Raw genomic sequence first — 25567 nt, forward strand, 5'->3', positions numbered from 1 at the left:
AATTATCTGAAAATACATTTGCTCACGCGTCAACAATAGAGTATATAGGGTGGCGGCTGGCAGCGCCTCAAGCGGAAAATAAGTACACATAACGTAAAGGTTTGTAAAAATGCATTTATTTCACCTTGAAATTAAATCAAATTACAAGCACCCCTGCCTGTCTTTGCTACGACTATTGTAACACCTTATTGGAATAATTTAATTAAAAATAAAGGAAACAATTTATCATTTTTGAATTTTTAATAAATCTTTATTTCCTTCCGTTTTACTTACCACGTAATATCCTGGGCTGAGAGGAAACATTTTCACTACAACAGTCAGTACGCTAGTCAAATATGCCGAAAACCCTGCACCTTCGACCATTCTAATAGCTATACTTAGACCCAAGAATACCTTTCCTCCTGGGGAATGCTCTAAACACCTTAATAAAATTAATAATAATTATTAAAGCATGCCAATTTCAACCCAAGACGAGTTTTATATTATGAAGGATAATTCCGTATTGTGCAGTGTTTACAGAAAAGAATGCCGGTATTTCTAATTAATACTGTATTTTCCAGACCATAAGAGGGTGAATTTTCGGAAACATTTTATTAAGCACGTGTGAGTTTGTGTTTCAAATATACGCAATATTTTTTTTTCTTCCCAAATTTTGCTTTCTAATACTGGGTGCGTCTTATTGTCCGAAAAATACCGTATTTTGAAGACCTCGTACAACAGCGAAATAAACTGTGACTTACAAATGGCAGCATATTTTTCAATAGTATAACTGGATAAACTGTAGATGTAGTTTCCCACATTCATTCTTTTTTTTTTTTTTTTAATTATTGTAGCCCTTTCCGAAAGTATTCAGAAACTGATACAATGATAGCCATTTGCTGGAAGATGACATTGGCACTTCGTAGTTGCAGAAAGGTTCCTACCTTTTTAGATGCAAGTTACAGTTCAAGATTTAGACGCTGACCTGACCAAGTCTGCACGCAATTACATATAGAGAAGAAATTCTGAACCACCGAGTGGATCCTACAGTACGTCCAGCAGCAGACGAGATGAATAATAAGCCTGAACACTGTCGCACAGAGATTTTTGTAGTCTTTTCCATGCCATTTTTCGACCGACTTTCTCTCCCAAGAAGCTCACCTAACGAAATACAGGCCAATGCGCTACAGCACATTGGCCTGCATTTGACTCAATGAATATTTGAATAATTTGTTTCTGGTTGGTTGGACCAATAAGACTTAAGCATCCAAATAACGTTCAGTGATTTAGATTCAAACCCTTTTCTATTCGAAGAATTTCTTCCTTTCAAAGAACTCGTTGACCATCTAAATCAGAAAAATTTCTTCCTTTCAAAGAACTTTTATTATTATTATTATTATTATTAGCCATATGGTGTAAGGAAGCCTGAGACTTATGCTGCACCAGCCAAAAAAAAAAAAAAAAAAAAAAAAAAATTCCCGAGATACCCTGAGAGAGAGGAATCACCAAGAAAGAGATTTTGTTGGTCATCTAAATCCATTCGGATAATTACTTCCTTTCAAGGAACTCGTTGACCATTCAAAGAATTTCTTCCTTTCAAGGAACTCGTTGACCATCTAAATCTTACGTTGAAGAGCATTATCGTCCATGAAAATGAATTCATGCTTATGGCACCTCTGAATATGCTCAAGGATCTTTCCCTAGAGAATTGAACTAACTTTGAGTAGTCAATTCTCTGAGCTTTTTTGTGAGATTTGTCGAGCCATTTCAAATTTCATTAAAAGCGAACCATAGACATACGGCAATTATTATTTCTTTTCTTTTCTTTTTTCTTTTAATATATTTTATTTATATTAAAAATATTTTAGAATACATCTTTTTTTTTTTTTGGTTTTTATAAAAGGCAAAGAGTTTTTTCAGAATAGATTCATCCCGGACGTTTTAAAAAAAATGTAGGAGTCAGAATCTGAAAAAAAAAAAAAATAATAAATAAATAAATAAATAAAGTAAATAATTAATGTAACTATTTTTAATAAAGAAAAACGTTTACAATTTTAAATGAAAAATTGTTCTTGAACGTACGTTGTCAAGTTCGAACTTCAAAGTAAATGATTTTTAGGTAGGCATATTCTATTCTAACAAATTTTGAAGATAAAAATACTTCATAAAATATACACAGTAATATTTTTAAAGATTTTGTATCGCAATTACTAAAATCATATCTTCTTACCCTAGAAGTATTGTGGAACCTCCTGTAAGAACGAGACCAGCAATGGCAATATATTTTGGTCCAACTTCAAACAGCTACATAAAACAAAGCAAAGTATTAAAAAAAAAGATTTATAACTGAATCTGAAATATTATATCTCAATAAGATCTGTGAAGTGGGTTTCTGCTTTTAAAACTTTCGCCTTTTTAAACTTTAAAGGTTTCTGTTTTTTCAAACATGTTCTTTCACAACCCTTTGTTGTTTAAGTAACTTGTTAATATTGATATTAATAAACTAATCAATTAATTAAGAATTAATCTCAAATTATACTGCTCTACTCAGCAAAATGGTAGCATAAAGTAAGCATCAAGGCAATTAAAGCATCAGCATATTATGTTTAGATAAATACATAAAGAACAATGCGATGATTATTACAAGTATAACTTAATTCTATGAGTTAATTATATTATATTTTAATTTATTATATTATAATTATAACATTATCTTAACTGACATCAGTGGCACAGAATGTTTTCTATTAGTCCCTTAATTAGCAAATAATTTTTATTTAAGCGCACACTAATTATTTATTTTTTATATACATATGTACTCTAAATTACATATAAATTTGTATATAATTCGAGTATTAATTCTATTAATGAGTAAACTAGCCTTTTGGAAATTGAATTAGGCTTTTTTTTAACATGAAAATAACACCAAAAAACAAATAACCTTTAATAATTTACAATTCACTTTGCATTACTTACCAGTTTTCCCACAATAGCACTGAATATGATTTGGGCTAAACTGTATGCGCCGAACACAAAAGAGTATTCTACAGCACTCAGGCCTTTTTCTTTAGCCTGCAATAATTAATAAGGTTAAAGCTGATGTCTCAGTTTCATATTTTGAAGATAAGAATTAAGTCCGAAACAATAAGAATAAAGACAGTGGGTGCTAAAAATTTTATGATATACATTAATTAACCCCAGGAGCTCACATTTGGGTGAGTATGGGCTTGGCACACCCAGAGTTCTGAGCTGGATATCATCATTCTTCTCTCTCTCTCTCTCTCTCTCTCTCTCTCTCTCTCTCTCTCTCTCTCTCTCTCTTTCGGAGTAACTCAGAATTTTTTTGGCTGGTGCAACAAAAGCTTCAAGCTTGCTTGCATAATAATAATAAGTTATTATTATTATTATTATTATCAGTAGCAATTCATCGAAATGAATACGTACATCATGCAAGCATACTACGAAATAACGAAGCTGGAGACCGATATGACAACTTACAGGGCGACACTACATACCAAGTGGCCGAAACGATTCCCGGATATTCAGGTCACCGAACAGCGAATAGCGTACCAGAGAAGGACCACAGTCACGAAGAACCTGATAGCTCCTGCAATCTTGGAAAAAATCAAGCAGGACGTGAGCGATCAACTACAAAGGATAAAGAATATGGAACCAGAGGAGGAAGAACATACAACCACTGAACCAGAGGAGGAAGAGCAAGAAGAAATACAACCCACAGCAGCTGAAGCAGAAACAGACGAGGTTATGATATCCAGAATAGAGTGGAAGAAAGCCCTAACAGAATTCGAAAGAATGGACCCCACAAAGACTCACGTGATACCGAATCAGAGGCCGAATAGAACCTTGTGGAGAGGTACAGACCACCTGAATTGGCACATAATACCACATTAACTCGACAAAAATGGTGCAACATTGGAGGCCATCCACACAGCCGTGTATTGTACTGCTGTAACACAATACACGAAGGTGGAAGAGGAGCGAGAGACCAGCAGCAGAAGGACCGAAAACAGAAGGAATCACCAGCTTGGGAAAGAAGACTTCAGCAGAACCAACGGGAAAATAGGAGTAAGAAATTAACTGGAAAAGTGAAGAGCATCCCCAAGAGAGAGAGAGAGAGAGAGAGAGAGAGAGAGAGAGAGAGAGAGAGAGACAGCGTGCACGGCAAACATGAGACAAAGAATCAGAGAATAGGAGGATACTTGGACACATTGAAACAGAACCTCCTTCACTCAGCAAGGCTCTACGCCGATACAAAGAGAGCTTCCAGAGGAAAATAAACAACCGAATCTTCGATGAGGAACAAAGAGGCTTCTACAGGAATCTCGGAGAAGACAGGAAAGCAGGGAACGGGCCACCCGAGAAGAAGACGATTGGGGAGTTCTGGGGAAACATATGGAGCAAGGAAGTAAGACATAACAGCCGAGCCACCTGGATAGAATAGAACGGAAGAAAACCAAGGACGTACAAGAAATGAGAGGTTGGGAGATTCGGGAAGAAGAAGTAAAACAGACGATCAAAAACACTCACAACTGGCGAACTGCAGGAATAGATAACGTCCACAAGTACTGATACAAGAAGCTCATTACACACAAAAGCACCTGGCAGAGCAGTTCTCCCGAATGATAAGGCACCCAGAGACAATTCCAAAGTTTCTCACTCAAGGAATCACATATCTGAAGCGTAAAGACGAAGATAAAAGAAACCCAGTGAAATATAGGCTAATCACCTGCCTCCCAACAATGTTCAAGATCCTGACTAGTTGCATAAGCAAGAAGATATCAGACCACTTGGAGAGCCAGAACATAATGGCCGAACAGCAGAAAGGATGCAAGCGGAGGAGCAAAGGATGCAAGGAGCAATTAACCATAGCTGCCGCAGTTATGAAGCAAGCCTACAAGAAGCGCCGCAAAATGTACACAGCCTACATCGATTACCGCAAGGCCTTCGATTCCGTGCCTCATAGCTGGTTAATGGAGGCACTGAACATCTACAAAGTCAATCCGATAGTGACAAACCTCCTTGGAGAAACGATGGCGAAACGGAGTACCACCATTAAGGCCGAAAACATCACAACCAGGCCAATCCTCATCAGGAGAGGAATTTTTCAGGGAGATGCTCTGAATCCATTGTGGTTGCACCCGCCGGTATTGCACTACTTCCGGCGCATCTGGGATTTTAGTGCGCTCAGCACTGACAGTGAATAATGGACTCGGACCTGGCTCCTCGAGCTTGGGACGGGCATTAGGCGGCAGCTGCGCAGGTGTTGGCAGCTCGCTAGTTCGAAGAGGCCTGACACACTTGTTTCAGATCGTTTCACAGAGGTTTTGTGCTGTTGCAGGTGTTCAAGGTGGAGATGGGCATTTGCCTAGGTGCCACCCTGTCTCAAGAACATAAAAAAAAAAAAAGAAAAGAAAAAAAAGAGTCCATTGTGGTTAGTCTGCGTGGTTAGCATAGTGGTATCGTCACCGTCCTCCCCACACTGGGTTCGAATCCCGTCGATGACGAGAGAAACTTCAATGGGCTTTTTTCACTAAGTGGCTGAGTTAGTCGGTCTCAGGCGTAGACAGCAAGGTCTTTTATCCTAGAAACTGGGGTTTTTCGTCAAGAAAAACAGGCAAATTTACCATAGAACATACGCAATTAACAGACATAAGATACACAGCACGGCAGATGAATTTCATTATTCGGGTGGCCTAAAAATAATGAAAAATAATAATGTCCATTGTGGTTATGTTTACCACTTTACTTGCTATCTACTATGCTCAACAGTAGCAAGTACGGATATAATCTCAAAGAAGGAAGGAAGAACCTGTACACCCTCACCCACCTGATGTACATGGATGACATCAGGCTCGACGCGGGAACCGAGAAGCACCTTCGGCAACTACTCCAGATCACCGAAGAGTTCAGCAATGATATTAGGATCCAATTTGGTCTAGACAAATGCAAGACCCACGGACTGTGTCAGGGAAAATTAGTCAACCGAAACTACCAGCTGCAGAGTGGTAAAGAGATCGAAGCCATGGCAGAGGGAGAGGCCTACAAATGCTTGGGGATGATGCAGGCTCAGCAGTTACAGCACAAGGAAATTAAGGCCTGCCTGACCGAAAAATACCATCAGAGACTCAGAAGCCTGCTGAAAGCAAAGCTGAACGGAGGGAACACAGTTAAAGCCATAAACACCTATGCAGTCCCAGTGCTAACATACTCCTTCGGGGTCATAGATTGGACTAACACCGAGCTGGAGGATGTCATGAAAAAGACAAGGACAATGATGACCAAGAGCCACCAACACCCGAGAGCTGTCGTGGAGAGAGACTGACAATTGCCAGGAAGAAGGAGGAAGGCGCCTGATAGACCTCATTGAGCAACAGAAGACAGCGATAGTTAACCTTAAGGATTACTTTCAGAAACACATAGCAGCAGCACTCCACCAGGCAGACAAGTGGTATACCCCACTCAACTTAAGCGACGAGTCCCCCCCCAACCAGGAGGTACAAACGAAGCTAGAAAGATGGGCAGAGAAGATGCTCCATGACAGATACTAGAATGATTTCCATCAGGGTCACATAGATAAAATTTCTTCCAATGCATGGCTCACGAGCGGGACGCTCTTCCCCGAGACTGAAGGATTCATGCGCGCCATCCAAGACCAGGCAATCAACACCAGGAACTATAGAAAATACATGGCGAAGGAGCCCGGAGTGTTAGATGACACATGTCGACGATGCCACCTGGCTTCAGAAACGATCCAACACATCACCGCGGGATGCAAGGTGATCACCCAGACTGAGTACACTCATAGACACGACCAGGTAGCCAGGATAATACATCAGAAGCTAGCAAGGAAATACCAGTTGATCGAAGAAAGTGTACCACACTATAAGTACGAACCCCAGGCAGTACTAGAGACCCCAACCCACAAACTGTACTGGGACCGCGCCATAATAACGGATAGGACAATCCCGCACAACAGACCGGACATAACTCTTGTGGACAAGAAGGGAAAGGCTACCTATCTGATTGACATAGCGGTACCCAACACTGGCAACCTGCAGAAAACACATGGGGAGAAAATCAGGAAGAAGACGAACCTAGGACAGGAGATCAAAAGAGATGTGGCATATGCAACAAGTAACGAACATCCCGGTCATCATGTCAACCACAGGTATGGTGCCAAAGACACTACATAACAGCCTAGCAGCAATAGGTCTCCCAGTGAACACCTACAAGGAACTTCAGAAAGTCGCAATCCTGAACACCTGTAGGATTGTCAGAGAGTTCCTCGACCAACAGTCACATCAGACATAACAACAACCACCCTGTGTATTTGGCAGCAGTACTCGTCACGAGGTGGAACCCCTAATCAGGGAGAAATAATATAATAGCAGCAATAATAATAATAATAATAATAATAATTTTATTTATGCTTTAGCGAATCACCAGATTTGTTAACGGTTTTATTTAAACCTTTGTGCAGCTGGTACACAAAAGTTAGTTTCTGTTGTTATCCTCTTTCTTGATAGCCTCAGTATAAATTTCATTTAAATAAATATATAAATTTCCGTTTATACTCAGTATGGCAAGAAGACTTCTGAGGTTCTTTGATTTCGGAGAGCAGATCGAAGTTGCAGCGGGTTCCTCCTGGACATACAAAACTCTGGAAGAATCAAGAAACGTAAAAATAATGCCTGACTGCTAGGGTACCATCCTAATGTAGCAAGGTACCACACTCAATGCACGCACTACTCCTCATTCCTCTAGCACAATCTCGACCACAATTTCTTCAAAAGAAGACATTTAATAAAAAGTAAACCTTTCTGCCTACATCGTGCATTTCCTTCGCTGACAATGATCGATTCTGTGGAGTAGCACCTGTCAAGCAAACTCAGAGCCATGAAAAGAGGGTGCATTGAATATCACTGCGCGGTCCTCAGCAAATCTTCTCTGGCAACAGAGATGGTTTGCTGAGGACCTTCTCTGTTGAAGAACGCGAAAGACATTAGGACCTATAGTAGGTTGGAGTTGGCGGTTAATGGATTACACCCTTATGTCTAAGTGATATGGTGTCAAACAGACATAAGGGATGCAGAATTTGAATATGGGAGTACGTGTACACAAAAGACAGGAGGTGGGTAGGGGTTATGCTCTTAGCTAAGAAGCATATTAAATCTAAGACAGTGCATCCAGTCGGCATCGGTTTCCAGTGCAAAGTTTACTGAGTTTGGTATGACATAAGCATGCGGAAAACGAAAATTAGAGTAGGAATACTTTATTGGCCTAATGACTGTGATGAGTACACCAAACAACTATACAGAGAAATGGAGTGGGCCAGTAAATCAGAATATTTATAATGGGAGATTTCAACTTTCCAGATATTGACTGGAACTTGGAGTTGGTAAGTCACACACTAGAAAGACTTTTGTGGATTCATTGGATGACTGTTTCTATAGCAGCATATTAGAGAGGTAACAAGAACCAATATTCTTGATCTGATTATCAACAGCAACATTAGAATCTGCAGATCAAAGACCCACTAAGTGGCAGTGATCACAGTGTACTGATGAGAGATTTACTTCAAGACATAACTACTGTCAAGCGTAAAGGGAAGGACTTTTGTTTTCTAAGAGTGACCACAGTAGCCTCAGGCATAAATTCTTTAATTCTGAAATATATTTTTAAATTCTGCACGGTGAAACCATCTGAATATGTTATCAACAGACTACAGCAAATTGTAATGGGAAGCATTCAGGAACTACTAAGAACTACGCAGGAACTACGCAGAAACTACTAAGCTTTTCATACTAACTAAGATATATCGTTCCATGCTTAGACTTAAATGAATGTCAGACGAATGATGCAACTTGTGGCAGAGAAGAAAAATGCATGGGATGCATATAAATTATCAGGTGATACAGAAGCTTGTGGCAGATATAAAAAAGACCTCTATACTTAAATTAACAGTAGAAGGAAGGGGTTGGATCACATTGGTCCACTTTATGTCAATGGTCTAATTGTTAATAATCCTACCCAGTTTGCGGAAAAACTGAATAGGTATTTTGTATTTACATTCCCGCATCAGGAATTCTTAAGGGAGGAGAATGTCAGAAGTTAATCAAAATCTTAGAAGAAACCAAACGATTTTGTGATGGCAGAGGGGAAAGGGAAAGAGAAACTGTTGAAACTTAACATAAAAAGACACGTGAGGTGGATGGGTTCTGTCTAATTATATTAAGGGAGGTAGAAAAGGAGGTAAGTAAACGCTTAGCCATAATTATGAGAGCATTTTTGGATTCAGGAGCGGTTTTGTGTGCGAATATATCCCCGATTCACAACGGGGACAAAGGGTAACGAGTAATTACAAACATCTTATCTTAATTATAGGAAGATTTTGCATCTACATTCACAGATGAGGAATTATTCAAGGAGGAGAGGGCCGATTGTTTATTAAACTCTAACAGGGAGTTAAATGGTTTTGTAATAACTGAGAGCAATGTGGATGAGTAATTGTTGAAATTAAACATAAGAAAGGCACCTGGGGTGAATGGGATCTATCCAGTTATATTAAAGGAGGCAGCAAAAGAAGTAAGCAAACCCTTAGCCATAATTATGAGAGCATCCTCGGGCTCGGAGAAAGCCCCCACGGACTGGAGATGTGTAAATGTATCTCCAATTCACAAAGGGGAATCAAAGGGTGAAACGAGTAATTACAGACCTGTTAGTTTGACTTCTGTTCAAAGGAAATTAATGGAGTCACTGGTTAAAGAAGCATTGCAGGATCATCTACACAATACAGCAGAAATAATTCAGACACAGCATGGGTTTGTCAAGGAAAAGTCTTGTCTGACCAGTTTGATTGGATACTATGATGTGGTCACAACTGGATGAAAAAAATAATTTTGATATCATATACTTGGATTTCAAGAAAGCTTTTAATACTGTTGGAGCAGTCTGGCATTAAGGACAAGTTGCTACAACAGATAAAAGGATGGTTGAGTGGGAGAAGACAGAGAGTGATAATTAATGGACACAGCTCTTTATGGACTAATGTTAATAGTGGAGTTTTCCAGGGTTCGGTGTTGTGCCCATTATTGTTTTATATATTTATCAATGATATTGATGAAGTTATATCAGGCTTAATATCCAAGTTTGCAGATGAAACAAAGGTTGGTAGGGTTGTTAATAATAGTATACTACTGCAACAGGATCTAGAAAAGTTGGGCAGATTGAAGTGGCAGCTTAACATTGAGGCACCTGCGAGATGATCTGATTGAGGTGTATGAGGCCTTGAATGGTTTGAGCAGGCGCGATGCTGATGAGATTCTTCCTCTTGTCAAGATTTACGAACCTGAAATTGAAATTGAGGAAAGACAGTTGTAGAAAAGATGTGCGGATTTTGCCTTTAGCCAGTGGGTAGTTGATTTCTGGAAAAAACTTCCATCTGTCGTTGTGGAAATTGATAGCTTAAATAAATTGAAGGAAAAACTAGCCAAACATTTGGAGTGACCGGATGGGTGAAATGGGAAGGGTATTTTTTTTTTTTTTTTTTTTTTTTTGCCGATGCTATACAGGGTGTCTCAAAAATATTGGTACAAACGTTTAGGGGAGGTAGGTAACATCTAAAGGAATGCGAATCGAATAGGAACCCATAACCGGAAACTTCACGGGAAATTAGTAGCAGAGGCACAAGAAGCAGAAATAACACAAGTCAGTAATTAGTGGCAAACATTTATTTGACATAATATTAACAATGGAGTATGAGATGGATGCATTTCATGATGTTACAACAGATGCTCGAAGGTTCCACCATGAGACGCGATGCATGCGTGACACCGACGCAGTATGGATTGGCGGACACGGTCGAACACACCTGGAGTTTCTTTGACAGTAGCAGCAGCGCAGACGAGTCTCGCCACGAGATCCATTTCCGTCTCCACAGGCGATTCATACACGATAGATTTGAGGGCCCTCCACAGAAAGAAATCAAGGCTCAATAAATCTGGTGAGCGTGGGGGTCAGGCAACGGGTTCACCACGGCCAATCCATCGACGACCAAAACGCCTGTTCAAATGGTCACGAACACACCTTCCATAATGGGCATGCGCCCCGTTATGTTGAAACCAAATGTTGCGTCTCACATTTGCTGGAACATCGTCAAGTAACCCTGGTAGAACTTGTTCAAGAAAGATCCGATATTTAGCGGAGTTCATGCGGGGTGGTAACAGGTATGGGCCGACTAAGCAGTCACCGACCATACCTGCCCACACATTTATTGCGAAGCGATGTTGTGCCGCATGGGGGCACACACCGTGTGGGCCCTCTGCTAATCCATACACTAGGTGCATGTCTGCCAGCTCACAGTTCGTATATCGATGCATGCTCTTTGTGCGGCGACTACTGCTTGAATGAGTAAACCAGAAATTTTCCCTCTTGCGAACAGATGAACAGCGCCGTGTACCGACTTACGGTGATGGGTTCCTATGCGATTCACATTCCTTTAGATGCTACCTACCTCCCCTAAACGTTTGTACCAATATTTTTGAGACACCCTGTATAAGCTTGCTTTCTTGCATCATATGCCTCCACTAATGCTAATGCATTATTTAGCCAATCAGAATCCCGAGCAAGCCACTGATGAAAGAGAACAATTGTAATTGATTCTGCCCCCAGTTATTTTAGACTAATAACTATAAATGAGAACAAAGATGTTTGAAACAATTCAGTTTATTATGCAGTTCATATACGTAATTTACTTTTGTAATAAATATTTATCTAAAGTAGTTTGGACACTCTTTTGTTTCCTTTTCTCGGCATACATCTCACTACAGCAGCTGAAATCATTGTCTATGTTTCGGTAGACTTGCATTTTCCGATCCAGGTTTGGGTCGAAGTTCATAAGGGTTGTTTGAAAATTTCAGCAGTGCGAAACAATTCTTGGAATTCCTTTAAAGTGATCTCCTTCGTTGGAGCATTTGCGTCCTTGGTGCAGTCATTGTCTTCATACGCACGTTGCTGCATTTCAAATAATTTACAAATATGCTTATTCTGCAAAAAAGTCGACTCTAGTTCATGGATTTAATTTTTTTTTTCAAATAAAATAATAATAATAATAATAAATATATATCTACAGCAACAAATCTCAATTTTTCTCGTGGCCAACCGAAAGTACACAGCTGTTCTACTTGAAATCGTAAACTAAAAATGCGGTTGCAGGAAGTCTAGACTTTCTGATACTTGAGATATCTACATAGTGTACAACCAGCTAGCTTAGATAAGAAAACTGGTTCATATTTCGGACCAAGCTCAGTGTTTCTTATCAAGACGCTTTCGTAAACTATCTTATTACAAATTAGATGTTTACTTTTTTTTATCTACTTTTATGGCCGGTATGCTAATTTTAAACGATATTCCCATATTAGATTTCACTTGTGTTTGTGTTATCAAAATCCCAAAATGTATACAGTAGGATAAATATACTGAAACATTTTTCAAATGCCAAACATTCTAATTGTGCATGTATTGAATAAAACGTGGGGAAGGGTAGAGGATTCTCACTGGAATAGATAAGTAGTTCAAACTGGAAGTCGCCTATGTTTAGTAGTGGGTGCCATTAACGCTATCTAAAACCGATGTTCGTGGGCAGCAAAGTTGGTATAATCACTTTATTTTCACATCGCGTGGAAAAGACCTGGGTTCGAATCCTATCAAATGAGGTGAGGAAGTTTTATGAGCCTTTTTCACTAACGTGGCTGAGTTAGTCGGCCTCAGGCGTGGGGCACTTTTTTTTTTTTTTCCTGGAAACTCGGAAGGAAAAAACATTATTCGTCCAGCAAACAGCAAATCGACCACAAAACACACGCAATTTACAGACGATTATATATACGTCAATATTGCCTAAGTTGCTAATGTGCCTAAAACCGTACAACAACAACAACAACAGAACTATCTCAAATTTATTTTTTGAAGGATTCAATAAATGCAACATATTTTAATAATCAGTAGCTATTTGGGTTTATAGGGCATATTCAGAGGCGGATTTAACGGCGGGCGCACCGGGCGCGCGCCCTGGGCCCCGACCTCTGAAGGGCCCACGCAAAACCCCAACTTTATATGCAAAACCCCCACAAATTAATTGAACTAATATGTTCAACTATTAGTTCAAAACTTTGTGATTATTATTATGCTATTATTAATTATATTATACATATATTATATTCAAATTTTATTGGAAATAAAACATTAATAGTACATAATATTTTTTATTTATTTAAAAAAATGGTTAAGATGTATTTTTATTTTCCCTGTCTCTCTTTTTTTTTAAGGGGCCCAATATTTTCTTCTGCGCAGGGGCCTCAACCGATCTTAATCCGCTACTTCCCCCCCCCCCCCCATACTTTTCCTTCAACCCATGATGCACGGTACCAAGTACTATAGCTTTTGATACCTTTTTGTGTTTGGGGATTTCATAAAAAAAAAAAAAAAAAAAAAACTAATTAGGAACCAATAAGCAAGCGTCTTTTAAACTCTTTTAAAAGACTTTAAAGAGACTTTTATAGTCTTTTAAAGCCTCTGAAATCACTACTGCGCTGGCTCACATGTAACGGAGCATCGTCTTTTTTAATAGCTTTCGGAACTAATATTTCACTCACGAATCTGTTACAAATTACTAGAGTTTGGTGTGGTTGGTGTTTTAGTGTAGGAGTATTTTTGTTTTGTTATCAAGTAAGTATCTGTAATATCTTATGTATTGTTTATGTATTTATCAAAACTGAATTGTTTGATGAGGCGTGACATTTAGGTGCCTCCGGAGCCAGGTGGGAAGGAGCAGCAGTGCGTAGCACACGCTTCTTGTTTAGACCGGGGTTCGAGACCACCAAATACGGAGGATGGGGAAAGGTCAGGGAATGACCACCGCATATTCCCGGAGCAATATGGCCTTAGTTGCTAATGCTCCTAAAACCAAATAACAACAACATGACATTTATAGCAAGTGATAATTGGGAATTAATTTTTTAATTTCCAATTAATAAAATATGTATCAAAGAATTGCGCAACCAAAATGATTAAAACCGCAACACCAAATCTAGTAAAAACGTGCGCGTAGAATGCACACTGTAGTGGTCCCGAAAATATTTATAGGAGGGGGCCTCAAAATTTAATTGCGCCTGGGGCCTCTCAAGTGCTAAATCCGCCACTGGGCATATTTTGTCCCTATTTTGACGTATGCTGCTGAGACGTGGAGGCTGGATGAAAAAGATACCAGCAGAATCCAAGCAATAGAAATGAAGGTGTTAAGGACTATGCTGGGTAAAACTAGAAGAGACAAAATTAGAAATATTGACATTAGAATGAACATGGGAATAGAAAGTTTTATGAAGATGACTGCATCACGTTTGAGATGGTTTTGGATGGTTTGGACAAGAGAATGAACCCGAATACCAAGAAGAATGCTTGAGATGAAAATGGACAAGAAGAGGCTGAGAGGAAGACCCCGGAAAAGATGGGGAGATCAGATTAGGGAAGATGTGGAAACGAAGGGAATTGGGTGGGAGAGAATCACAGAAGATAAGATTTGGGAAGATAGAAAAAGATGGAAGGCTTTGATTCATCTGATGCAACCCATAGATTTATCAGGCGAATCAAAGGTTGGAACAGCGAGGAAGATAGAGTAGCTGTTTGCGTTCAGAGAGAAACTTCATGGAATTTATCCGCCTGGCTCTTCAGTTCGGATGACTGGTCGTACGGTAAACCGGTTTCTGTTGTAAAATAAAATAAATTACGGACGCAAATAGAGTAGAACGGAATCTTTCGACTCCGTTCTACTTTCGAATCGGAATCTTTCGACTCCGTTCTACTTTATTTGCGTCCGTAATTTTGAGAGTATAAGTCACCCGACCCAAGTTGTGGTTCTGTGTAAAGGGATGCCATCAGCTGATAAAGTTTGGAACAACTGGCACAGATGAATATTTGCAGTAAATATAACTGCTAATCAATATTCACTTTTGTTTATCGTAATAACAAACAGAAAAAAAAAAAAAAGCGTTCTTTCAGTATTCAGTTAAAGCAAAAATTCTAAGATCACTTTATTCAGACATACCTTTTTCCACACAGAACATTAAAAAAATAAAGTAATCTTAGCAGTAAATTAGATGCGTAAAATGTTCCCCCAGCGAGATTTCTGAATATTCTCTCCTGTCTTTAAGAACTATATTAAATCAGAGTAATTACACAGTCCAACACGGAATTCTATGAATAGTACAGACAAGTCCGCGCTGTGTGCAGACTTATCTGTACTGTTGCGTAGTGGTTATTTTATTATTTTATTATTTTTTTTTGTTAGTTGTTGGCGCATCGACTTCTGTGGCCATAATGCACCTTCCAAAGTTTTTGCATTTAACTCTGATCCAAGCCCGAGGCGGGATTCAAACCCGCGACCTTTGGGTTGCCAGGCAGGCACTTTACCTACCTGGCTAGCCCGGTCGGCGAGTAGTGGTTATAATCAACGGCCTTCCCGAACCGGATGGAAAAGACTTGGGTTCGAATTCCGTCAATAACGCGGGGAACTTTTATGGACTTTTTCGTCCACCAAAACAGGAAAATGGACCAGAGAACATGGACAATTATGAACATATTACACATGGACAGATGAGTTGATTCCCGAGTGGCCTTAATATGACATTTTATTGAACGATACAGATACCAACACGGGGTGAAAGGGTGGGGATTCGAATCCCATTAATTAAGCAAGGAACTTTTATAGACTTTTTACATTCCGTTACTGAGTTAATCGTTCTCAGGCGAGAATAGCAAGTTTTTTTTTTCTCAAACTCGGGATTTTCGTCCAACAAAGTAGGCAAACCGACTAGGGAACGAACGCAATTTACTGACATATACACACAGATAGCTGAGGAAACTCTCGGGCGGCCCTAATACGACAGCTTTTTATTTTGAACAGTACACATAAGCTGCTAGGGCAGCTTATGGGGCTTTTGTCAATGATATGATATACAGGAATTTTGCGAGGAATGACAAGGATATGATTGTCCCATTGTATAAAGCAATGGATATGCTGCATCTTAAGTATTGCATAGAAATCCGAAAGCCTCACTTTAAGAAGGATGTAGAATTGTTGGAAAGTGTGCAGAGAAGAGCGCAACAAGATTAGTAGAGGACAAAGTAGAAGTTCTGCAGATTGCAGCATCTGGAAAATACACACGTAGGTAAGGAGGCCTCATTGAAATTAATTGATTGTTTAAATGAAAATCTCAAACACGAAAGGTTTTAGAACCTATAGTACTTAGTACAGTAGGTGGGTTGAAGGCTGAGAAGATGAAAGAAGATACCTGATGATATTAGACGAATTTCTGTGGATTGTAATTGTGAAGGGAGGTTGTTCCAGAAAACGGAAGTTGAAGGAATAAACGAGGAAGAAGAAAAGTTGATTCTGTGAGTTTGAAGTTGGACAGTAAAACGATGCTGACTGGTTGCGGCACGTGTGCGGACTAGTTTGGAAGAGAGAGAGGGGGGGGGGATTATAGAAGCTAATTCAGAAGAACAGTGCCCATGGAAGTATCCATAGAAAAGGCATGCAGCAGAAACAGAAAGTCTATGAAACAGGGAGTGAACAGACATTTTAAGAGAGGGATCATTAATTAACTTAACTGCCTTCTTTTGAAAGGAGTCTAGAAGCCAGAGAGAGATTATGCGCGCACTGTCCTAGATGTGGGAACAATATTTTATGGTGGGGGAATTTGAGATTTTAGTTATCGATCATAGGAATCTGGAGCGCTATAGTAGGAGGCACAATTGGTTGTACCACAACTGTCAGCAAGTTTATATATATACAGTAAAACCTTGTCCTAATTAAAATACAGTACTTGCAAGATCACTTTAAGCAGACCAGCAAAAAATAAAATAAATATATATATGTAAATTAAATATGTAATAACAATAATAAGAATTAATAATAAACAGATAAATGAATAATATAATCAGCTTAAATTATATACATAACATAAAATTAGAGAAACAGTTACCATTATCTTTACATTTACTATGATTTATTAGCATTAGTATTAGCAGTGGCAAATGATGCAAGAAAGCAAGTGTTCGAACAATCAACCACCCGCTGTCTAAAGGCAAACTTCAGCACATTTATTCTGCAACTGTCCTTCCTTAATTTGAATTTATGGCCTCTGGTGAGCAGCCTGAGCAAGAGGAAGAAACTCATCGGCATTGAACACCTCAATCAGATCGCCTCGCAGGTGCCTACTCTCCAGACGCTACAATTTGCAGAACTGAAGCCTTTAATTGGTTAAGAGCACACCTTTTTTCGCTCACCAATCCTGTTGCCCTTCTCTGTACTCGTTCCAGCAGCTCCACATACTTCTTAAAATGAGGCCTCCAGACATGTATGCATTACTCAAGATGTAGCCTGATCATTGCCTTGTACAATGGGATAATCACCTCCTTATCGCTGCTAGAAAATTCTTGTATATCATTGACAAAACCCCATGAGTTCTCCTGGAAGCCTGTCTGCATTGCTCAGAGAACTTCATATCTGACTGCACAATTACTTCCAGGTCTTTTTCATTATACACTACCCTCAGTGTAGTACCACACAGTTGGTACGTTACTCTGGGGTTACTGCTACCCATATGCAGTACTTTGCATTTATCAATGTTGAACTTCAATTGCTATTTCTCGGCCCATCTGCCTAAGTTTTCTATATTCTGTTGCAGTAGCATGCTGTCATTAACAAACCTGCCAACATTTGTATCATCTGCAGACTTGGACATTAAGCCTGATATGAGTTCATCAATATCATTGATAAATATAGAAAACGACAATGGACCTAACACTGAACTCTGGGGGACCGCTAAAAACATTGCTCTTTGTGGACTAATTACCACTCTCTATTCTGTCTTATAATAGTACTATGCAGGGCTAATACTACATTGTTGTTAACTGTTTATGGATTTCTATGTAACTGTTTCAGTAGTCATTTCATTAGAGAACAGAAAGTTTTGTAAAATGGACAGCCTATTGGATTATAAGTTATATATTTTCATATAGAGATAAATGGAAACAACTGGCTAACAATTGAATCACTGAGATTTAACGAATTTCTTGGCAGCACAACGGTGCCCTAAACAGTTTTTTTTTTTTCTTTCTTTCTTGATATCACAGTTACGTGAACTTATGGTTCGAATTTAACAACAAATAAAATTTTACATAATACACATACTAAATTACACATTTTTCCAATTTCAGAAAAGCGCTCTTTTTTTTTTTTTTTTTTTTTGGCTTAAAAAGCATTCAACATAGCATTTTCGAAATCATCGTTAAAATCTTTAGAAGAATCACTTGGCTTTATTGAAAATGCAAGCTATATTTTGTAACATGACAAACCGCTTGCAACTTTTTATGAATAATGTTATGTTTGAGAAAAATTCGCAACAGGCTGCAATTTCTTTGTTAGCAAAGTGATGAAGTACAATAGTTTGAATGACACGTAAATAATTATTTATTATATATAATAATTATAATTATTATAATACAATGTACGCGTACGTGTACAATATTGTAATTCGCCATGTCTGAATAGCAAATGTATGCATCTTATATAAGTGAAATAAACTGCCTACTAAAAGATTTTAGAAATTAAAAGGTGACTGATAATTCACTCCATTTTTTTTTTTTTTGCGTTTTTCCTTTAGCGTTTTCGAACAAATATTCCGGTTACCATTGAAACGGTCACGAAAGAATTGGCTTGTTTCTAATTCTTCAGCTTCATTTTCTGCCTACACCAAAGCTCGCAACAATTGTAAAGCAGTTATTAATCAGTCCAAACTAGAGTTTGAACAGGCTATGAGTAGAAAACTTGCTTCTTGCCCTAATGGTGGCCGAGCATTCTAGTCTCTTGCCAAAGCTATTGGCCGCAACTTTTGCCCATCTCTGCTCCCACCTCTGTCCAAACAAGATGGTTCTGTTGTCACTTCAGTCAAGGATAAAGCTGACCTGCTAGCATTCCATTTTTCTTCCAACTCATGTATTAATGATCTTGGTAAAACACCTCCCTCCATTCCCAACACGCTCCATTCAATGCCTCCTGTGGTCTTCCGTCAAAAGGATTTTGACGAATCTTGATACTAAGAAAGCTCCACGTCCCGATGGTATTTCCCCACTTGTTCTCAAAATCTCTGCTCCTGCACTTACTTCAATTCTTTGCCGCCTTTTTTCACTTTCTTATTCCAAAGGTCTTTTTCCTTCTGCTTGGAAATTTCCTCGTATCCAGCCAGTTCCTAAAAAGCATGACAAATCCCTCTCATCCAATTATCGTCCCATTGCAATTACTTCTACTCTTTCTAAAGTAATGGAAAAATCCATTACCCGCCAACTCTTAAACTACCTAGAAACCTTCCGTCTGATCAAAGATCGCCACTATGGATTCCGCCAGTGTCGATCCACTGGTAATATTCTGGCTTATGTTACCCATTTATGGACTAATTCAATGGAAAGGTTCGTGAAACATAAGTAGTTGCTCTTGACATCTCAAAGGCTTTCGATCATCTTTGGCATAAAGGTCTTCTAAACAAACTTTCATCTTATGGTTTGCCAACGGTTTTTTGTAATTGGTTATCCAGTTTTCTCTCTGATCGCTCACTGAGGGTGATGGTAGATGGCTTTCTGTCTTCTAACTTCTCCATTAATGCCGGTGTCCCCCAAGGTTCAGTTCTTTCCCCCACTCTTTTCCTCTTGTGTATTAATGACCTTCTTCCATTGACTGGAAATCCTATCCATAGTTTTGCCGATGATAGCACATTACATTCCATTTTCCATTTTGAGAAACCTTGTCCTGCTCAATCAGCTTCAACTTCTCGAAAATCTGCTATCAATTCCTTAAATGCGGATCTTCAGGTAATTCTCCAGTGGGGCAAGGACAACTAGTTGATTTCAATCCTTCTAAAACTCAGTCTTGTCTTATATCTCGTAAAAAGGATTATTCTGCTCCTATGCTTATCTTTGGTGATACTCCGATTTCTAGGCAAAATGATATATCTCTTTTGGGGATTACCCTGACTTCTAATCTCTCTTGGGACAAGCACATTACTAATATTACTTCCTCTGCATCTAAAAAATTAGGTTTTCTCTTTCGCTCTCGGCGCTACTTTTCTTCCAAACAGCTGTTTACTCTGTACAAATCGCAAATCCGCCCTACCATGGAATATTGTTCCCACATCTGGGGTGGTGCCCCCCCAAAACCTCTCTCAGGCTTCTTGATTCTATTCAGAAGAGGGCAGTTAGGTTAATTAATGATTCATCTCTTAACAGATTCTCTCCACTCGCTGTCTCATAGACGTACTGTTTCTGCTGCATGCCTCTTCTACAGATATTTCCATGGGCACTGTTCTTCTGAATTGGCTTCTATAATTCCTGCTCTCTCTTTCAAAACAGTCCGTACACTTGCAGCCGCCAGCCAACATCCATTTACTGTCCAACTTCAAACTCACAGAACCAACTTTTCATCTTCCTCGTTTATTCAGTCAACTGCCATTTACAGGAACAACCTTCTTTCGTACGTATTTCCTGAAAATTACAGTCTACAGGTTCAAATCTAATATCAATAAAATCTACTCAACCTCTAACCCAAGCACGGTACTAAGTACTATAGGTTCTAATACCTCTCGTGTTTGGGGTTTACATAAAAAAAACAAAAAAACAAATTCAATTTATAAGAAAGTATAAGAACAAATCAATTTGTAAGTTACTACAGAAGTTATAATAATAATAATAATAATAATAATAATAATAATAATAATAATAAACTTCATCATACCAAAAATGAAAATCTAAGTTATACTAGTTTGCGTAACAGTTTTTGAGGAGAAACGTAATGCTTTTGAGGCGAAGCCCTGCAGGGTCTGAAAGTTAATTCTGTTATTCACAAGAAAATCTCAATGAGCAGGCGTAATAAGTCCAGTTTTATTGAACAACTGTTGTCTAATTAAAGAAGACAACTGTTCTCTAAAGAGGACAATCGAAAAGAATATGTGAAGAGTCCTCCCAAATACCAGACAAAGATCAGTATCAGAGAGATTAAAGTAAATGAACTTTGGATTAGGCGTCCGCTCCATGTCCAATCATAATGAAAGGTGCAAATAAACTAGGAACAAGCTACTTTAAGTAATTTAACTGAAAATAGTAGCTCTTGAAAAAAATCTAAACGTGACTACCCTTCAAAGAAGTTGTCCAGCGAGATTGCCATCTATCAATCAAGATCTGAAATTTTCATTTGTGAATATAATAATGTCACACTAGGGCCACCGGAAATATGCATTCATCTGCCCAACTGTATTATGTTTGTGAGTGTTCTCAGATCGATTTGTCTGTTTGCTGGGCGAAAAACCAGAGTTTCCTTGACTTCTACGCCTGAGACAGACTAATTCAACTGGAGTGAAAAAAAAAAGCCCATAAAAGTTCCTCGTATGATTGACGGGATTCGAACACGGGTCTCTTCCACCCGGCGTGGGAAGGACGATTACGACGCCAATGTGCTACCGCACAGACTGTTTCATTGAATGGGAAATTAATGGATAAATGCTTGTCATACAAGATAAAGCTTCACCACATTTTGCATTACTGTGCTAAGTTTGATAACTACCTAGCCGGACGTTGAATAAGTCGTCGAGGACCAACGGAATAGCTTGTTCAAACCCTAGACCACATGCCATGCAAGAGCTTTCTGTGAGGTGGGCCAAAGAACAAATTTCCAAATAAAAAAAACAGGGAAGAACACTGATGAACTTGAACATAAAAATTCATAGTGTTTCAGTAATGTACCAGATTATTTGTTTAGAAAAATCTATTGAATATGTACCCGTAAAAGTTACAGAAGTATACATACAATTCTGGAACCTACACCGAATTTTAACTTTGTTATAAAGTAAGTGGTAATAATTAGCCTCCAATTTAGTGAAAGAGCGGTTACAACATATCTTTTTTAGTTTAAAACAGCTTGACTAGATTGTTTAAAAAATATATATACTTGAAACTACTTAGTGCGCATGAGAATCTCGAACAGGTGACTGAACGTAAGTTCTTTTAGAAGCTTACCGTATTTATCACAGATGACTATGCTTCTGGCAGTTGCTGTTGTGCATTTCAAACTAGTGTCTATTGGTAACAAATGATGAATCAGGAAATATTATTTATGATTGTTTTTTTAAATTTTTAACCAGAGAAGTTATCCATATCATACGTCTAACTCATAAAACGCAATATTGCAGATATAAGAAGTTATACGTGTTTTAGTCCCAAAAGTGTCAACAATTACAGTATTTCCTGTTGTGCAGTCAACTTGAACAGCATCTAAATACAATTTAAAAATAGTACAATTTACGAAAGCATGAAAATTTCGTAACTTAGAAATAAAATGCCACTTTTGGAAAAAAGGAGACTATTTGACATTCTTGGTTTCATCTTTGCCTGGAAAACGAGACACCTCACTCTAAAACGAGAAGTCTGGTCTCCTTAATTTGGAAGCACTGACGTTTTAAAAATAGGGTGATCTATGAGATACATTAGTATAATAATTTCCATCTTCGAACATTTTTCAAATAGATATTATCTGTATACTGTGTACATATTCTTCTAAATATTTTCCTAGTTATTGATAATAAAAAAATGTGCAATACTGATTGTATAATAGTTATAATTATATTTTTATAATACAAATTGCTTAATTTAGACTACAGCATAAAGAAACTTAGAACATCTAGAATACATTAATTAAAAATCACAATTCTTGGAATATTTTATAAATTTAACATATTAGCAATAAGAATACAATAATAAATAGAAAGAGTCATCTTATAAATACAAATCTATATCGTAATAGTACATAAAGCATAATATAAATAAAATATACACGCTTAAAAATTATTCGAATCTCACAAAGCTATGATTAATAATATCATTAAAAAATAAAAAAATAATTTCATATTATCCAAATTTAGCAAAATTGCGTTATAGTATGAGTAAAGATAGCAGTATAGTATAAGTGACGTACCATTATGGATTATACAGGGTGAGTAATCCGTTATTTTACATTTTTAAAACTTAATATCTTTAAATACTTCATTCACAGGGTCATAATTGTTTTTCGTTGTTGCAGGAATCTTTTAAAATTTGTTAGAAGGATGTGACGATTAGATAAAGAAATTCTAATAGTGAAGTACACATCAATTGGTTCTGACATTCGGATGCTACGATTAATTACGAATATTCCCGAACATGTAATCGTGATCAACATTTTGGAAACTTTAGCGTGATTTAACGAACGGAACGTTTTAAGATTTTAATAATAATAATAATAATAATATTAATAATAAATAAATGTGTGACCGCAACAGATACCTACCAATTGAGGGAAAAATGGTGCAATGATAGAATAACAGACGTAATTACAAAATATTCCAGTCCATAATGTTGCAAGTAGGAAAATCTCGCACATCGAAAGGCCAGCCATGTCTTATTTCTTACGAAGGCTTCTACCCTTTTTTGCGAACCTCGGTAATATGTATTGTGTGATTTAATAGTTTGATAAGCCAAATGATCAGATTACGTTACCGGAAGAGGGGTAGGAATCACGTGTGAGCCCTGAAAATTTGTATTTCGTTAATATGGTACTCGTACTTGTGTCCGTTTATACGATACGTAGTTCATAGCCCCACAGGTAATTTTTACTGACAAATGCTGCCGAAAGTTGTGTTTGAAGAAAATGTAGGCAATTTCAACAAACTGAACAACATGGAAAATGTATTGTGAGCAGTTGTGAGGTATCCTATGCTTGACAACTGTACAATAAACTAACATTTTTTACGTTGGAGTTCATCCAGCTATGAGCTGGATGAAGCTAGTCTCGATTTTCCGAGATATAAATGGAACCAAGGTCAATGCGGATTACTTACAACTTAGATTTTATAGAATGATAAAATAAAAAGCTTTTTTTTAATTTTTTTTTATCATTTATCTAAATTAATATAACCCACTACGCCAATAAATGAAAAAAAAAAAAAAAAAAGATTAAATTATATAATAAACATTTTTTATTTGGAGGGAGCGGTAACGGTTAACTTGTCAATTCTGTTTAAACTTCGGCACGAGCACACAATTTATAATTAATCATTTTTACAAGGCACCTCAAACGCCCGTACTACTGCACTGAAGTGGATGGGTCCTTGGAAGGGGGACCACCAAATACGGAGGGTGCGGAAAGGTCAGGGAATGACCACCGCATATCCCCGGAACAATATGGCCTTAGTTGCTAATGCTCCTAAAAAAAAAAAAAAACTTTGGAAGGGGAAATTGCAATGGGTGTAGGCATTTAATAAACCAAAATGGGTAAGCTGGCTGTGAATATTCCGGGAACCTCAGGTATATCAATAGATGGAGACAGTTTTTTATTTTTATATCGAAGTTACAAAAAATAGCAAGATGATTAAAATAAAATAATGAGAATTATTATTTATTCTTCAAATACTTGTTAATTAAAATTTAAATCACTAAATGTGCTTTGAGCTTCTTTCCACAGATTTTGCATGTTGGGCGCAATAAAAATAAATAAATAAATAAAATAAAAAGAAATAAACCATGAGAGAAAAATAACAATTCCCTCCGCTGAAATTAGCTAACTACAGCCTTAATTAAATAGGACTTCATAAATTCTCTGTCATTGGTAATCCAGTGTAGATCTCTCCAAACGAATGGCAGATGTTGGTGTATTGTGTCGACTGAGCTGCTACGAAGGAAATTATACTGCACAGGCTGTTGGAAAGTCTAGAAGTGTTTATAAACAGAATTAAGAACAGTCAAGGACTATAACTGCTATTGCGACGAATTGCTATAGGTAGAAGAAATCGATTTTAGAAATAGTTCATTAAAAATAATAAATAAATAATAATGTTAAAATATTAATATTTTAATAATAATATTCCAGATTGAAAAATAAATGTTTTTTAAACCGGACATATTAAAAAGACAATGTGGCACTCGAGTGAACATTTATTTTTAAGGATCCATGCAAAAAATAATACATTTCTTTCTTTATAAGATGCTTTGCAGAAGTATCTTTGCCAGCGGGATTTAAACTGTACAGATAATGCAATGGTCTTAATTCTCACAACAGAACACACTTACCTTTGCAACTAATTGACCTGGTATTGTACTGCTTTTAAACATGTGGACATGTGTTTTTGTAATGGGCGGCTCCTAGAACGTTAGTTCAACTCCGCCTCGTATCTCTGTGAAGAACAGTATCACTACAAATGGGCCAGATATGTGTGTGACGTCGGTTTGTGTGTATTATGTGTGTGTTCTGTTCTGGCCACTTGGCTACCCAGAAGCATCAGTCACCTGGACAGATGATTCTGGGTACTCGTCCACACCACGGGAAGGTGGGCCAGTCTCAGCTAACCACGTACTGTCTCAATATGAGACTCTGATCCACCTGATGTTGCCAAAAGGTGGGCCAGATTCCTCTAGGGGCCCACTCCAGAGGAGAGAA

At 37.9% G+C, this 25567-nt stretch overlaps 1 protein-coding gene across 1 annotated transcript in view; it reads right to left on the reverse strand.

Moving 5' to 3' along the window:
- Positions 1 to 25242, reverse strand: part of LOC150084926 (MFS-type transporter SLC18B1-like) — a 47109-nt gene extending 21867 nt beyond the window's left edge. The window contains exons 1-4 of the mRNA XM_090376392.1: positions 25201 to 25242; positions 2956 to 3051; positions 2210 to 2283; positions 274 to 421 (exon numbers count right to left, since the gene is read on the reverse strand). Coding sequence (XP_090232518.1) covers positions 274 to 421; positions 2210 to 2283; positions 2956 to 3051; positions 25201 to 25242 — 360 coding nt within the window. The remainder of the gene's footprint in view (positions 1 to 273; positions 422 to 2209; positions 2284 to 2955; positions 3052 to 25200) is intronic.
- Between the last annotated feature and the right edge of the window lie 325 nt (positions 25243 to 25567).

The sequence above is a fragment of the Mastigoproctus giganteus genome, chromosome 6 (assembly GCF_048544385.1).
Source record: "Mastigoproctus giganteus isolate SK-2022 chromosome 6, ASM4854438v1, whole genome shotgun sequence".
In the NCBI taxonomy this organism is placed as follows: Eukaryota; Metazoa; Arthropoda; class Arachnida; order Uropygi; family Thelyphonidae; genus Mastigoproctus; species Mastigoproctus giganteus.